Here is a 17,368-nt window from a genome sequence, read left to right as displayed (position 1 = left end):
TGAGTAGTCTTAAAATTTCCCACTTATGTGGCGTTCACCTTGTAACCAAATCGCAGGGCTCCATGATTTCCACCTCTGCAGAATATTTTTAAGGAATCTGGGCTTGAACACAACAGAATTTGGATCAAAATACACAATAATAGTTCAGTATATTATTTATAGTGTTTTACAAAAATATGGTAATGTTGTTTTGAATAATTTTCATAATAGTACAAAGGGAAAAAGTATGCATCAATGGCAATTTGTAGTGAAAATTAGGGGTCGACCGGTATGGTTTTTTCAGGGCCCATACCGATACCGATTATTGGTAAGTTATGGAGGCCGATATTCCACTGTGGCGACCCCTGGGAGATGGGGAACAAGCTGAAAGAAGAAGATAATTCAGTTGCAGTAAATGTAAAAAAAATTGTGCCAAATTTTAAAATAACACAAACTCCAACAAAAGGCTGCCTTTAAATGAACACGTTTAATTGAATTTTGTGTAAAACAGAAAATATTTGAAAAAAATAAAGTGCATGATGTTCAAGGCACAAGAGAACAATCCGAGTGGAATTCTTTTTTAAATAAAAATAAATAACTTCCAAAACATAAAAATGGAATGAATTAAACTGCATGGACAGCAGAACATAAACTTTGATCAAACTGAATAAATATAATAATAAAATAACTCCACATATATATTTGTTAAAGTGCTCCCAGCAGGCTTTGACTGAACGGAATGGAAAAATGTACATTAATATCATTAATTTCCCTTTCTCTTATCTTTAAAGTGATAGTTAGGGTTTTTTGAAGTGGGATTGTATGAGGTGCTTACCGATAGTCAGTGTATTACCTGCAGTAGATGGGATTCTGTGCGCTCCCAGTTTGGAGATTAAGCAAGAGAAGCCAGCACGGAAGTTGAGGAATGTATTGCTGCAGATGGGGATACGGACAAAACGCATTTTAGAAAAGGCTCACCTAAATAAATAAAATCCGTTGTAAGTGTACGCAATTTTTTAAAATATTATCACTGCTTTATCTTGCTGTTAGACGGCCCTTTCATGTGGAACTACATTCTCTCAACCGCAGAATGTCCGTATTCCTTCACATAAGTGCACCTATGCAGTGCACGTTATTACGCCGCAGATCAGCAGAATCAGACAGACGTTCTGTGGTTGAGAGAATGTAGTTCCACTTGAAAGGGCCGTCTGACACGTTCATGCACAACACTGACAATAACACTGTATGTAACTAAAATATCACACATTAGCTTTTTCTTTTAGCCTAGTTACATTTGGAGGTTAAGCACAGCAGTGGAAACTGTGTTCTCTGTTGTCGAGTTAATGTCAGACCGACATTATGCTCTTTGGGGTGTGTGTGTAGGAGGGGGAGAAAGACGGAGAAACTAACGTTACGGAGATTAAAATGAGCTAGTTTGAATTTTACACTAAGTTCACGTTCTTTTCTTTTTTTTTCTTTTTTTAATGAGCTGCTCTGAACTTTAAGAGCCTCCTCCTACTCATCCATCCCCAGCCTGCAATCACTGCCACCAGTGCATAAGTAACAGTGTGTCACTAATAGGATTTCGGTGTTACCACTAGGGGTGCATGATTCAGGAAATCTCATGATTCGATTCAATTTCGATTCTTGGGGTCATGATTAAATTCAAAATCAATTCGTGAATCCAAATGATCCGCGATTCAAATTCGATTCGCGATACAAAATCAAGTGTCAATTCAATACATTCACAGATCTGATTTTAGATTGCTGTTTTGAGTTACTTTTCCCATTTGACTGTGGTAGACACTTTTATAGCTCTAAAAAAAAATCACACTGAATCAGTTGTAAACGTTTGCTACTCAGTGTCAACCCTGAGAAGATTTATTTTCCTTTAGTCCACTCAGTCAATAGGAAACCAAGGCAACCTTGAGACAAAGGGTAAAATGAATACTTAACACAAAAATAAAAATGATTGCAAAGATAAACTGCAAAGTGCAAACCTTCAAATAATAACTTAAATTCAAACTTCAAATAATAACTTAAATTCAATATTCAAATAACAAAATCAAACAAACAATAGCTGCCTGCTACATTGAGCTGCAAAGTGCAAGCAAGAACTGTTATATTTAGCCGGAAAGTACACCACAGACCTGAATGTCAAGGTTCTTCTGTAGAAACAGAAGCTGGTCTACATGTTCTGGAGTGAACATATGTGACATAGTAACTGCACAGCAGTTACTATGTCCCCAGCAGTTGAGAATAACCTCCCTGCCGCAACACTAGTACCAGGGATGCATAGATAGCGTTTATCCAACTTGGCCAGTAGGGGAAAGACAGTCTCGTGGGACCTCCACCAGCTGAGGGGATCTTCTGAGAGTGATAGTGGGGAGGCCTCCAGTAGTTCTAGACATTGTTAATGTAGTCGCTAAATATGGCAAATTTGATGTAAAAGATGTTTTGCCTCATCCAACCACTGTGTCCAGACATTTGGAGGGGAGAGCTCAGGCACTGCAGGCGTTAGTGGTAACGGAGATCATTGAAACATATTGATGTGCCATCACAACAGCTATATGGACCGAGGATTACCACAAAACGTCATTCATATCTAGCACCATCAATTACACAAACAATGATTTCGGTCTCGTTTCAAGGGTGTTGTTTGCGGCTCCCTTCGAAGATAGTGTGTCAAAACCAGGAGAGAACATCAGGAACCTGCTATTTGGGGGAACTCCGTGCATTTGGATAGACGTGTCACTGCTAGTTGGCCGTGTTGTGTTTGTTACTGACCGTGGAGCCAACATAGTTGCTGCCCTTATTTATTTTTATTTTTATCAGCTGAATAAAAAACTTTGTTACAAACCAGTTGATTCATTTTTCGGTTGCGTTTAATGGTGCAGTATTTTTGATAGTACATTGAAGTGTCATGTATGAATGCAGAGGAGGAGAACAGAATAGAGGAGCGCTACTCCTGATCAGTGCGTTAAGACACAGGGAAATATAAAACAACCTCAGCAAAACAAACAACATAGGTTCTAAAATAATAAGTCAAATAAATACAGTTTGATTTTGCCCTAGAATATGTGTACTTATTGCACTGGAAGATCTGTAATTATTGCACTAGTATCAATGTAATTATGCACTAGAACGTGATTTTGCTGTTATTACCGACAGGTATGCATCCCTTTATTAATAGTACACAGTTATATAATGTGTTTTCCCTGCGGGACGGGAGAAGACACAAAATCAATGGAATTCTACTGTGCGGGCCTGAATGGTCAGAATGTTTGCAGGGCAGGCGGGACAAGCACAAGCACATAGGCTCCCAGATGCTGGACCCTATCCCAGCAGTCATTGGCTGGCAGGCGGGGATATCTAAGCCGATAATTGGCCATACCGATAATCAGTCGATCCCTAGTGAAAATCCACATGAGTTTGTAATGGGAACAAACGACAGTCATCAACGGTGAAGGTCAGTTGTCTCCTCATCTCTTGGAGGGCAGACCTCCGTCTTGTCAAGGGTCAAGAAACTGACAGAGGTTTCGAGAAATTCAGTCAAAACCGTTGTCTTGAAAAGGGAGGAGACGTAGTGGGCTGTCGTCCAACTTCAAGCTGATAAAATTATGTTGGGGAGAACTGAAGATGTGAGGGTCTAAGGACAGGATGTTGTGTTGCTGTAAAGCCCCCTGAAGCAAATTTGTAATGTGTGATATTGGGCGATACAAATAAATTTGACTTGACTTGGAGCCTGGTGTTGATGCTTAATTGTTTACTGTCCTATGAATAGAAACGTATTTGTTCCATGCTCATGAAACTTTGGCTCAGACAAGAGAACCTCTCGCAGCTAGACAGCTACCTCAGAATATGGCTATCCCAGTTTTTTGACTAGATTTTCTCCTGACCTCCAAGAGCTTGATCAGAGGTCTGGCTACCTAATGTGAGCTTAGTTATGTATGTGCCAATGACTATGTGCCATTAAGAACTGTATGTTGGTAAGTTTTAATTCCAACCAAATGCAACACCAGTATATTCTCAGTGGTAAGTCTACCCATTAGTTAAACTTAAAGGTACTGTCTGTAATGGTATGGGCCACCACGGCTATGTGGAATACTGCGACAACGTGAGTACTCTACTTGCAAGAGGAAACAAGTATGCGTACATCCAGAAAAAAATATTAAGGTGCAAGTCAAAAATTACAAAACAGAACAAAGGAGTGAGGTCTGCACACTCAAATGCTCCCATACTTATTTTAATTGGCAATATTTCGGTCTATCAGATCTTCAGGCCTCATTTTCTTCATTCTACTCACTAGAAACATGACACATTTCACCATCAGGTAAACACTGAGAATTTGCTTGAGAAATGGAGACAACTGAAAGCCTCAAAAGGAATTGAAATGGATGTGACATTGGCTGATTTTTTTCATTTGCAGGTAAAGCAAATGTCATTTACGAACATTACTAACATTAAAATCCACCATGCTTGGAGGCCGGTTTCCTCCCACAGTCTAAAGGACATGTAGGTCAGGTGAATCAGCTATACTAAATTGTCCCTAGGTGTGAATGTGTCAGCCCTGTGATGGACTGGCAACCTGTCCAAAGTGTCTCCCTGCCTGCCGCCCAATGACTGCTGGGATAGGCTCCAGCATCCCGCGACCCTGCGTTGGATAATGGATGGATGGATGGTTGGATATGCTTGGAGGACACACTGGGCTATTTATTATACACTTGCTGCTTTCTTATTCTTGCCAACAGCATGTTTTTATTCCAGGCTTTTATGAACCATTTGGTCATATAAGATGTTTTGAACTCTTTTGTAAAAATCACTAAAAATTAATTATTTCTTGTTTTGTTATTCATGAAACCGTTTTTAGCCAGAAGTTAAGTGGGCTTTAAAAGTTAATATTCCCCAAGTTCAAATCATTTCAGTTTCAATCGGGAGCCTTTCCTGGTGTTTTATGCATTTTCTTAATACGAAGTTGTCAGTCATTTTGTACAGTCTTGATGTCTGAGAAAGCTCTGTTCATGCACTTTATTATTCCTCTGTTTCCACTGTTCATGCAAGCCTATGCAGAAAACTTGAGTCGAAACCCTTGCTTTTCAACATTGGCAGGATCGCATTGGACGTCCATCCGAAACGGGTATAATTGGCATTGTGGACCCGGAGTGCCGTATGATTGGCCTGCGGCTTTATGATGGACTGTTCAAGGTGATTCCATTGGACCGGGAGAACCGTGAGCTCAAGGCTTTCAACATTCGCTTGGAGGAGCTACAGGTTATCGATGTACACTTCCTCTATGGTTGCCAGGCCCCCACTGTCTGCTTCATCTACCAGGTAAGGGTTCTGGATGCATGTGCATGTTGGAGCAGGAGAGGGCATCTGATGTTAAATGCATGCGATCAGGGATATCTCCTCTGAAATCTAATCTGAAGGCCATGATGTTCTTTGGGTTAATGTTTCATTTTAAACTTGGGGAAACCTTTTTTAACATTACAAGTGTGATTCCGAGTCATGTTTTCACATCTTATATGGTCAATTCCTGCATGTAGAGGAATATGGATACATTATGAATCCATGCCAAAAAAAAGTCTCCATTGTGACTGGGGGTTGAGGTGGTAGGGTTGGGGGGGGTTGGTGGGCAGGCTTTTGCTTGCATTATCTACTAGGTCTTAAATAAGGTTTGGTCCAGAAAAAAACATTCTCATAGTTAGTGCCTTTGTACTCGAAGGATTTTTACCTATATAAGTGTCAAAACTACACATTAAAATCACATAAGACATTTTGGATTGTTAATGTGTGCTGTGCTGGACCTCAGGACCCCCAGGGGCGCCATGTAAAAACCTATGAGGTTTCCCTCAGGGAGAAGGAGTTCAACAAGGGCCCATGGAAACAGGAGAATGTGGAGGCTGAGGCATCCATGGTCATTCCAGGTCAGATGAGTAGAAATATATGAATAAATGCTGTATATAATCCCTTTCAAATTTATTGTTTGTCACTTTAAACAACAAAGCGAATGAAATATGTTGGTTAAAAACAAAAGAAGATGAAGTGATTAAAAGATGGACGTATGCACGGAAGATGCAACATTTTTATTTCTCTCTGAAATCAAAACCTTTTGAATGTTGGAACTGCATTTTAGAGAAATCACTGTTGTTTGGAAAGATGAGATTTTGTGTCAGTACTTGAAAGTTTGTATTTATAATGTGATGAAATGGTTTGCTCATGTGCTCCTGCCTTGTAGTGCCAGAGCCATTTGGAGGTGCTATAATCATAGGACAAGAATCCATCACCTACCACAATGGGGACAAATACTTGGCCATTGCACCGCCCACAATCAAGGTAAACTATTTAAATAGTAAGGCATTGTCAGTGTCATCTTTTAGTTCACTTCCTTTGGCAGAATTAGCCCTTAGGCCTGCTTGTTCTTGGATATCTTTGGCCCTCTTCTTTTTTGTTTCATTCAGCACTGAATTTTTTTTTCTGAAGAAAGAAGAAAACATCTGTTGAAAGGGAGCTTATCCACGCGCACTTTTATCTTAGAATCTTGCAGTTTTGAGTTTCTGATATTCATGCCTTACTAAACATTGAGCATTACATCATTATCACTTTCTAATGCGATATCGGTACCTGTTGCGGCTTCTATGCTAGATGGGAATATGTTCAGAATAGCCACCCACAGACGCCATGACATGATCAACTTACTGTATTTTGGTAAATTGTTAGTTACTCACAGTTTGATGATCCACAATGGTTCAGGTGGGAATGGGTACTGAGAGTTGTTGGGTTAGGCTGTAAACTGCCTTGGCTGACTGTCGTCATAAACGAAATCAAAACCCAAAACAAACATTCCCCAAAATAAACAGGCCTTTTCAAATAAATCAAAAATGATTGGGAAATAAACAAATTCTCCAAACAAAACTAAGATTAAACCTAACAAAAATAACCAAAACGTGGCGGTTTAAGACTGTGTCCGTGGCATCTCCCACAAGCCCACAATTTCAGAACACCTGCCTTAATTAAGAGATTCCTGAATGTGAGGTCAGGTGATAATGTGTGCTTCGATTAGCAACAAAAACTTCCACTGGGTGCTGCTAAAATTGATTTGCATTGAAATGATTGAAAACAATAGGAAACTATAAGAGCTTGCTAGAAATGGCTCTAACAATACCTGTTGCATCTCCCACCCTGAAGTGTGATACAGTGGAAAGGTGTGTCTTTACTACCCTCTAATATAAAGTCATTAACCATGCCAGTAAAGCTATACATAGACACTAATGGTGCATCCGAATTCTCCACAGACCAAGGAACTTTCCTTGAGAGCATTCGTGACCAGTGGCAATTTAATGCATGGGCATTCCTAGGCTGAAGCCCAGCTGCCCTGAATTTCAATGGGCCTCTGCCCTGAATTTCAATGGATGTCTGTTAATTAGACTAGTGCGGTACCCATTCAGGTATAATCCCCCCTCTGACCACAATGTGGGTTGCAATGGCAGAGTAGTGCTGTTCGTCTGGTTTTATGGGAAGAACATCTCTGTCTGTCTGTATGTATGTCTTTCCTTTGATTTTCTTGACAACCGCTCATTCAAACAAGTTCACACTCAACACTGCACTTCCTTGCATCCTCAGCAACACACTCGCCAAATGTGATGTCAATCGGATGAGCAGTTGTCAAGAAAATCGAAAGAAAGACAGACAGAGATTCCTTCCATTTTAGTTAGATAATAATATTATAATAATAACAATTTTTAGGGGAAGGTTAGTGCCATAAATCCTGTGTACTGATTGCCCAGTTTGTTGCCAATGGTGATTTGTTGACATTGATTGGTCAGGTTGGGGTCACAGTGTTGCAATGTTATGACCTCTGGCAACTTCTTGATTGGGGGGGGGGGGCATGGTGGAATTTTGGAGACATGAGAGCAGTTCTCAAAGTAAAAGGCCCAAAAATAAAAGTGAGAACTTAAATACCAAAGTTAACGGGATTTTTCAAAAAGGCTCAGTGACAAAGCAGCAGGTGTGAGTTGTGTGACCTAGTTACCTGACAATGCTGCCAAAAAAAACAGGCATAGATGCTTCTAAGGGTAAGCTAGTGTTTGATTTTAATGCTTGTTATTATGGTATTAATATGCTCAAGAATATTTATGCAGCTTGCATTGCATCTGGTGTGGTCTGTTGTATTTGTCATAGTGTTTGCTGCGATGCGGAAATGTATTGTTGAACAGTGTTGTGCAGAATTTTTTGAAGTGTGACGTTTCATACTGTTGGAGAGAGATGCTTGTGTTATTTGAAAGATGAATTACAAATGAAGTGAATTAATGTACAGTATGTTTGTTGTGGTGAGCTGTGGCTTAGCAGTATCACTATATGCAGAGGTAAATCGGTTCATTGAGGTGGTGGATATGTGGTTGTGGGGAGCAGAAGTGGCCCACAGGCTTAGCCAAGCCCGGGGGCCTATGACAGGATTAAATCGCCTGTTTGTGACCTGTATGTTTTTGTTTTTTGCGACAACTATGATAAGGACCATCCTAATTTTCTATTACATGAAGGAAAGGAAGCTCATAGCTCCTTTTTTGCTTCCTTCAGCACCAAAACACAGGGCCATCCGTGGCAGAAGAAAAACATCCGATTCTTGACCATAACACTTTGCAATTTCAGTGTTCATATACGTCACTCATGCTTTGAAGTTTTCTGACAAGTTGCGAAGGATAATTGTTAGGAAAAGAAAGTTCAAACACTGATATGCAGAGAAAGGATGAAAATGTTTTTTGTTAATGTCCCTGTATGGGACTGATATAAAGGGAGAAACGAGACCATAGAGATAAGTGTATGCTGTGTAATGCTGCTGTCAGAATTATAGTAATGACCTCATATGAGAACATTCCACAATAATTGTAATTTCATTTTTTTCCCTCTCATGTCTATTCTCAGTTGTTGTTTTTTTTTTGGTAGGCTATGAAGCATGGTGTTGTGTCTTATTGAATCCAAATTAGCCCACAGCAAATGTATTTTCATCGTTTCTATCAGTCCCCGCAGGATTTCTCAAAATATATATATAATCCGACATTCAAAACTATAGTGGCAGTAGGCTTACTTTCTAAAATTATGCGGCAAATTTTGCAACGCCTCCCCCCATTAATCTCTATTTTAAAATTCTTTTTTATATTCTCAAATTTGAAAATGGCCATAAGACTGGAAGAGCCTGGAATGTTTGATTTACAGAAGTAAATACTTGGGTGCATTTGAAACAGTTTGCATCAATCGAGTGTTATAAAGACCCCAAGATGCTCGTGGGTAAATAAGTCCAAACCAAATAATCATGACAATATATCAAACTTAAATACAGCAGTGTCAACATCTGTTGATCCATTACAGTATTGAATACAAACAGATATAAATTATATGTATAGAACAGAATAGGCTATTTATTTTCCTCAACTAAGAGCAGAACTTCCTTCCAAGACCACAATCTATGTTGTGTGTGTCCTTGTGTTTCCGAAAGTGGAGGTAAGGACAATTTACCTCCACATTCATATAAAATGTAAGGACATATGGTTGTTCGGTCTTTAGGCCGTATGTAAGACAACAAAAGCAATTTTTGATCATTATCAGTCAGTTCACCTGCTGGTTTTGGCAGCACGTATCACACAGCAAGTAGTAAGGTCCACACACATCATGTAGCAGCCAAGTTAAGGAAATGTAAACTGCATGTGAGTTTTGCAATTTTGTATAGGTGAGAATGTTTAAAATGGCAAATTATACAGCACATTAAATTCAATTGTGGAATTCTGATTAACATGGGGTGGACTTCTTAATGTTGTTTTAAATTTATATTGGCAATCATTTCTTAATGAATTTGTTGTTTTTCATGTTGAACAGGAATGTAAATATCAGCAGTCATCAACTATATGAATCAGGAATCAGGAACAATTTATTGTCATCTCATTCATGTACTTGCATACACAAAATAGACAAAATTTCGTTATTTCCAGCCCACAGCAGTGCAGCACAAAAGACAAAAACACATATCCAAAACCTCCTAAAAACGACACCCATCAAAAACATACAAAACCAGAGAGAACAAGGCAAAAAAACCCACAAACAGTCAACAACACAGTCCATTCAGTAAATCTGCAACACAACTGAAAAATTTCACTGTACAAGAGAATGAACGCCAGCCAGGATGACTGTCAGAACTGCAAGTCTGCATGGGCTAGCAGTTAGCTTAGCCTGCACCGCTTCTGTGTACTGTCAGACTGTCAGTGTCAGACACTGCGTAGGAAAGGACATCAAATTTCTCCCAAGACATACCCAAAGATATTGTTTAGACTCTGTACTTTTTATTGCTGATATTTTAATATTTTCTTGTCTCTTTATGTATGCACCATTTTGAGGTTGACACAAACTGCAATTTTGTTGTGCTTGCAAAGTGACAAAATTCTTGAATCTTGAAAGGTACCTTCGAGTTTTCCTTGTAACTCTTCTCTTGACCTTTGTGCCATTTTTCTAGTGAGTTCAAGGAAAAGTAGAAAGGAAAAAGACTGCATTTTTAAGAGAATTCGGATGCATGCTAAGCACACAAACTTCATTTAAGCAAAGGATTGGATAAAGCTTGCTGATGCTGAGTTCTGCATAGATGGCTAATGATAGTTTTTTGTTTTTTTTCACCTGGGTACAAATGACTACACATTTGTGTTAAATGGACTCCTGCAATAGTTAGTCAAAAAGAAGACACTGTACTGGGTAAAAGAACTGTCAAAATTTTAACTAAGCTTTCCACGTTCTCATGAAACAGGTAATATGTCGTTATCTATCCAACTGGTATAACAAAAAGGCTCAGTCATCATTCAGCTAATTTCATGGAAAGAAAAAGCGAGGCTAGTCGTTAAAACGTGAATTTGTGCCATTTTAAAGGAAATCTTGTGTCGAAAGTTTCATATCCATATGCCTTTGATATTACAGATGTCAAAATTATTGTGTTGTGAAACTGCTTTTAAGGCTCAGCATAGGTAAATGCATTAATATGTAGTGATGCAAACCTTAAAGCCAAAACACTTGAAACTATTTCTGCTTTAATAAATGGAAAGTGTAACACTGGAAGTGAAGCTGACTTCAGTTATCCATAGGCTATTACTTTTAGTGTTGCCTCATCAAGGCTAAATTGCGCTCTGTGTTAGAAAGGCCCAAGGCCCAAAGGGGCTCATTATCAGCATCCGTTGTCTAATTGGGAAAATGTTCTCTTATTCTTTCCTCTTTACCGTACCATAGCCTCATAAGTTCTGGAAAGGACAAATTGTTGAAATTTAATTAATTAGTTTCTGCTTGGGTTGTGCTGTATTGTTTCATTAATCCATTGCAAATGACCAGCAGAATTATTTTATTAGTATTCAGCGGACCTTACCCCCCAAGTGTATGTAATGCATGAAACAATGTCTTTACCGGGGCTTTAACTGTTGTGCATTTTTTTAATGAAAGCTTTCTTATCAATATTCAGGTGTTAAATGAAGTTAGTACATTAAAAACGGCGGGGGGGGGGGGGTAAAGAAGCATCAGAAAGCAGAGAGCCAAAATATATTTAAATGGGATTTTTTCCACTCCCATAGAAGTAATTCCCTGTAATGTCAAAATAGAATAAAGTATTTGAATGTTTTCGAAATGTCATAAAAAAATAGAAACCCTATAAATTATTTCATTGAGAAGTATTCACGCCCATTACCAACTTAAAGTGGGCCTGCAGTGGGCACGGTGGCCCAGTGGTCAGCGCTGTCGCCTCACACCAAGAAGGTCCTTGGTTCGAACCCCGGGGTTGTCCAGCTTTGAGGGGTCATCCCAGGTCGTCCTCTGTTTGGAGTTTGCATGTTCTCCCCGTGTCTGCGGTGGGTTTTCTCCGGGTGCTCCAGTTTCCCCCACCATCAAAAAGACATGCATGTTAGGGTTAATACTCCTGTCTGTGCCCTTGTCCAAGGCATGGAAAAGAGAACTGCCCACTGCTCCTAGCAGCTACACAGCTAGGATGGGTTAAATGCAGAGAGGAGTTTCCCCATGGGGATTAACATAGTATGCCGAAAAAAGAGAAAAAAAAATTATATTCATTGTGGTATGTATTGTCCATGATTGCTAGATTATTAAAAAAAATGTAAATACAAATGTTCTTAAAGATTTTGCCTCAGATATGTTAAATCCATTGTGTTGGTTAAAGGAGGAAAAATATTTCAATGCAGTAAAGGTGTAAAAAGAACAAAATGTGAAAAAGTTCAGAGGGGGGTAGATATTTTCTGAAAGTAACAAATAATATAGGCATCACCTGTGTGACCGGGCAGTGAGATCTTTCTCACCATTGATTTGTTTAACCAAAGTTGGAGTTTGGTTTAAGAACACAAAAACATACATTGCACATTGTGAGGCTAATTTTAAAAGTGTGCCTACTGAGGTTTGGTTGCTGCTCATTAGAACATACAGCAAGTAAATTAATGCTCTAAATATTCCCAGTACCTTTTTGGTTTTTCTGCTTCGTCACAAGTCATTGTGGTGCGTTTTTTTTTTAATCCTCCTTCTTTCCCCCAAAGAGCACACAGAGTTTATAGACTGGCATAGTTTAGTGAGCTGTTATGTCACCACTATGACCTTGTTTCCTCAGCTAGCATTAGCAGTCATTGTTCAGCAAATATTTGAGGGAGATGTTCGTTGTGTCTTGCTGTTGCCATGCGCCCATTGAAAACTCGTACTAAACAAAAGTTTTAGTGTTTGACTTTTTAGTGCCTGACATGACATTAGTATTCACTTGAATCCTGCTCTCATTACAGTACTGTGATATGACTGCTGATGAGAGCTCATCTTTTCAATTGAAAATGTACTTTGATGCACATAGGAAGGAATTATGTCACAAATATTTAAAATGAAATGATATATGAGCATGTCAAGAATAGGGGTGTGTATTCTGACTAATTGTGCTATTCAAATACCTGTAAAGGTTAACAAACAGAGAACAAAAACAGATGTTTGGTTAACCGTGATAAATTAGACTGGGCAATAGCACCGTCTCATGAATTGTTAACTAATGTTACTATTGCAATTCATGTTTTCTCCACCAGTTGGTGCACATCTATTATATACAAGCAGGACTTCCCCAGTGTGTTGGAAATCTGTCAAATGAATAAAGTGAATATAGAAATATAAATATGAATATAGAAACAATGAATTGGAATATAAATTGTACTGTAAATTAATGAAAGGCTTTACTGAATGTCAACATTGACATATCCTTATTATAGGCAACATGTAGCCTACTTCTCATAACTTTCTGTTGTGTTGAGAGACTTTGCAGGATGCCTCTGTTGCATATGATTCAACATTTTTCAGGCTGAACTATGGTAGGAAAGTTTGGCATTGCAGATCTTGCATACGTCAACAGTATCGCTCTCCAAGTCAAAATATTGCCAAATTTGACTTTTTTTTTGATGCTGTATTGAATTGTGCATACCGTTTTTTAGCCTTTTTTTCTCTCCCTGATGTCCTGTCATACATGACTAGCATTTCTGTATTTGAATATTGGCACCCCTGCAGTTAACCGTGAGAGTTAACCACAACTATCAGTGCACAGCCCTAGTCAATAACATAGCACTATTTTGAGAATGTATGAGCGCGTCCTTGCACCTTTTGTAGGTGCCTCATGAAAGCCACCTGCGTTCTCATCTAGAATCTAGCAAGCAGGTTAGCTGCCATTCAAATGGGAGAAAGGTTAGAACTTCTTCAAGCTATGAAAGTGGATGTATTGGTTTAAGGTGAAAATGAATATGGGGCATCTGGGTAGCGTAGCGGTCTATTCCGTTGCCTGCCAACATGGGGATTGCTGGTTCAAATCCCCATGTTACCTCCGGCTTGGTCAGGTGTCCCTACAGACACAATCGACCGTGTCTGCGGGTGGGAAGCTGGATGTGGGTATGTGGGTATGTGTTCTGGTCACTGCACTAGCACCTCCTCTGGTTGGTCGGGGTGCCTGTTTGGGGGGGAATAGCGTGATCCTCCCACGCACTACATCCCCCTGGCAAAACTCCTCACTGTCAGGTGAAAAGAAGCGGCTGGCGACTCCACATGTATTGGAAGAGGCATGTGGTAGTCTGCAGCCCTCCCCGGCTTGGCAGAGGAGGTGGAGCAACAACCAGGGATGGCTCAGAAGAGTGGGGTAATTGGACGGGTACAATTGACAATCAGGGAGAAAAAGGGGGAAAAATGCAAGAAAAAAAGATGAAAATAAATATAAGGATTGCTATAGCCATAATTTTGTGAAGGTTTACAGCAACTTAATTGAACAAGCTGTATTTAGGTTGAATGTTAGTGGGCAACAGCAGTAACAATACCTCCTGTTCGCACTAAAGAGCAAACAAATTGAAAGCCTGTATGTCTTAAGAAGAAGTCGGGAGGGGAAGCAAACATTGTGAAGCTGAGTTTATACAGTGCTGCTTGAAAGTTTGTGAACCCTCCAGACATGGTCACTGTTTTTGTAAAAAACATTAAAATAAGCTTATTACACATACATCCAAATCCCAATTTGTAAAGCACACCTTCCAAATAATGGACACACACACAAAAAGCGATATATTTTCATTATTTAATTCAACAAAGGTGGTTTATTTCACAAAAACTGAAAATTTAACATGTGCAAAAGTATGTGAACCCTTGTATTAGTAGCTTGTGGCTCCTCCTTTTGCAGCCATTACTTCAACCAAACGTCTTCTGTAACCACTAACCAGTCACTCGCATCTGCTTATGGGGATTTTTGCTCACTCCTCCTTGCAGAACTCAGCCAGTTGAGAGAGGTTGGAGGGACATCTGGTATATACCAACTTCTTCAGGTCTCGCCACAACATTTCAATTGGATTAAGATCCGGACTTTGACTGGGCCAATCCAGAGTACGAATCCTCTTTCTCTGAAGCCATTCCTTTGTAGTTTTGCTGGAATGCTTTGGGTCATTGTCTTGTTGCATAATCTATTTTCATCCCAGCTTCAACTCCCTGACTGATGGCAGGAGATTCTGGTCAAGAATTTGTTGATATGCCGGAGAATTCATGGTTCCTTGGATAATATGGAGTCGTCCAGGTCCAGAAGCAGAAAAGCAGCCCCAGACCTTCACATTTGCACCACCATGCTTCACTGTTGGGAGGAGGTTCTTTTCTTCATATGCAGTGTTGGCTTTTCTCCAAACATGTTGGTTTTGATTGTGACCAAATAATTCTATTTTGGACTCGTCTGTTCAGAGAATGGACTTCCAGAAGGTCTCTGGTTTGTCCAAGTGCTCTCTGGCAAAGTTGAAATGGGCAGCTTTGTTCTTTTTTGAGAGCAGAGGCTTCCTTTTAGCAACCCTCCCGTGAATGTCATGGCTATTCAATTTTCGTCTGATTGTAGACGCATGCACATTTGTCCCATATGCTACCAGAGAGGTCTGCAACTCTCTAGAGGTGATGTGTGGGTTGGCCTTTACCTGATTTATTATTTTTCTGGTGCTTCTGGGTGATAGTTTTGATGGGCGTCCACTTCTAGGCAGAGTTGCTGTCATGTTGAAGGCCCTCCATTTGTAAATTATTTGTCTTACAGTGGATGGATGGAGCTGGAATCTTTTGGAGATGGTCTTATATCCCTCCCCAGACTGATGGGCTATCACTACCCTCTTCTTCATGTCCTCGGATATCTCCTTTGCTCTCGGCATTGTTGATTTGTATGGGACCACAGTGGTTTGGTTGGTTTCCTCTCTCTTTTAATTAGTGCAGGCCAAACCCTTTCCCAAGGATGTCTCATGTCATTGGTCTGCTTAAATGATTAATTAAGCACCCAAATGTGTTTCATCTGAGTCTGTTACCTGCTTGACTTAACCAATGCAGCTGGGGGTTCACTTACTTTTGCACATACACTAATTCCATGTTTCATGTAGTTTTTGGGCTACTTAAACAAGTCCCACTAAACAAGTACCTGCAACTGATAAACATATATCTGACATTTCATACATAAAAACTGGTGATGATAGAATAAGAAAATCATGGTAAAACAACAGAAAAATCTAAACTGCTCAAGGGGTTCACATACTTTCAAGCAGCACTGTATATGCACACAGACTGATGAAATGCTGAATAATGAAAGGATGTTGAGAAGGAAGACGGGATTTAATATCAGTGATATTTTTGTTATGGAGTTATTTGAGGAGCTGAAAACAGGGTCTTTAAAGTTGGGCTTTTCAATGCAAATATTTCACTGAACCATGTGGGTTTGTGTTTTTTTAAACCCCCCCCCCTCCATTATAGCAAAGTACCATCGTGTGTCACAACCGTGTGGATCCCAATGGCTCGCGCTACCTGCTGGGGGATATGGAGGGCCGTCTGTTCATGCTACTGCTGGAGAAGGAAGAGTTGATGGATGGTGCTGTGGTGCTCAAGGACCTGCATGTGGAGCTGCTTGGAGAGGTTCTCTCTCTGTCTAAGTCTCTCCGTCTCTCTCTCTCCTCCCTCTCTCTCCTCCACCCCTCCCTCCCCCTGGCATATCTCTTGACTGGAGTTTTGTTTGCTAGCTTTGTTTCGTTTTCTCGCTTGTTGATTTTCTGCGCACTGGCTTTCCTCTGTATCCTCTTATTTCTCTAATGGTTGACAGCTTAGCCTTGAGCAAACCTATCAGTCCACAGTTATAAGTGGATGAAAAAAAATTCATCTCCTTTCTTCGCAGGGTTATTTGTCAGGTTTTTGCTGTTCCATTAAAGAATGATTTAGACTCACTATAAGAATATAGTGCCTGAAACTAAATTCAACATTGGAAGAAGGCAGCATTTGGCAGGTGATACCTAGCCACTAATGACTTGTTGAGGAGTTCTGAATGGTAAAACATGTTTTCACACAAGGCTGCTGCTTGACCCTGAGGCTTGTATTACTCAAGGAGGGATAAAAAATGCTGAACAAAAGCAGATTTGGCTTTTCAGATCATTATATATCACATTGTCTGCGTAAATCTGCTAAGTGATAAAGGAGAAGCACCTCCAATACCCACAGACTAGATTGAAATGGATATTTTTGAGTGGGTATCCATAAAACTCAAACATGAAAATGTTTTTGGCTTTCTTTGCTGATAGACATCCATCGCTGAGTGTCTCACCTACCTGGACAATGGGGTTGTGTTTGTGGGCTCCAGACTGGGAGATTCGCAGCTGGTCAAGGTAAGCTGCAAGAGACCCCAGTAGCATGGAACGTTAGACCTGCAATGCTGACGGAGTATAAAGGGAGATTTGGAATAATCTCTGAAGTAGTTTGACAAAATGGTATTAAAGGAAATTAAACTTTTATGTAATTGCAGCTGTTTTTTTTCTCCACACACAAATATGCCAGGAACTTTTATCAGGTCAGATAATTATTACCAACATTT

At 39.8% G+C, this 17,368-nt stretch overlaps 1 protein-coding gene across 1 annotated transcript in view; it reads left to right on the top strand.

Annotated features, from left to right (window-relative positions):
• Positions 1-17,368, top strand: part of ddb1 (damage-specific DNA binding protein 1) — a 72,671-nt gene that overhangs the window by 10,954 nt on the left and 44,349 nt on the right. Inside the window, exons 4-8 of the mRNA XM_056278462.1 lie at positions 5,089-5,310; positions 5,792-5,906; positions 6,218-6,315; positions 16,264-16,422; positions 17,079-17,162. Of these exons, the coding sequence (XP_056134437.1) occupies positions 5,089-5,310; positions 5,792-5,906; positions 6,218-6,315; positions 16,264-16,422; positions 17,079-17,162 (678 nt within the window). The remainder of the gene's footprint in view (positions 1-5,088; positions 5,311-5,791; positions 5,907-6,217; positions 6,316-16,263; positions 16,423-17,078; positions 17,163-17,368) is intronic.

This window comes from Lampris incognitus, chromosome 4, assembly GCF_029633865.1.
Source record: "Lampris incognitus isolate fLamInc1 chromosome 4, fLamInc1.hap2, whole genome shotgun sequence".
Taxonomy (NCBI): Eukaryota; Metazoa; Chordata; class Actinopteri; order Lampriformes; family Lampridae; genus Lampris; species Lampris incognitus.
This window is presented reverse-complemented; position numbering and strand designations above follow the sequence as displayed.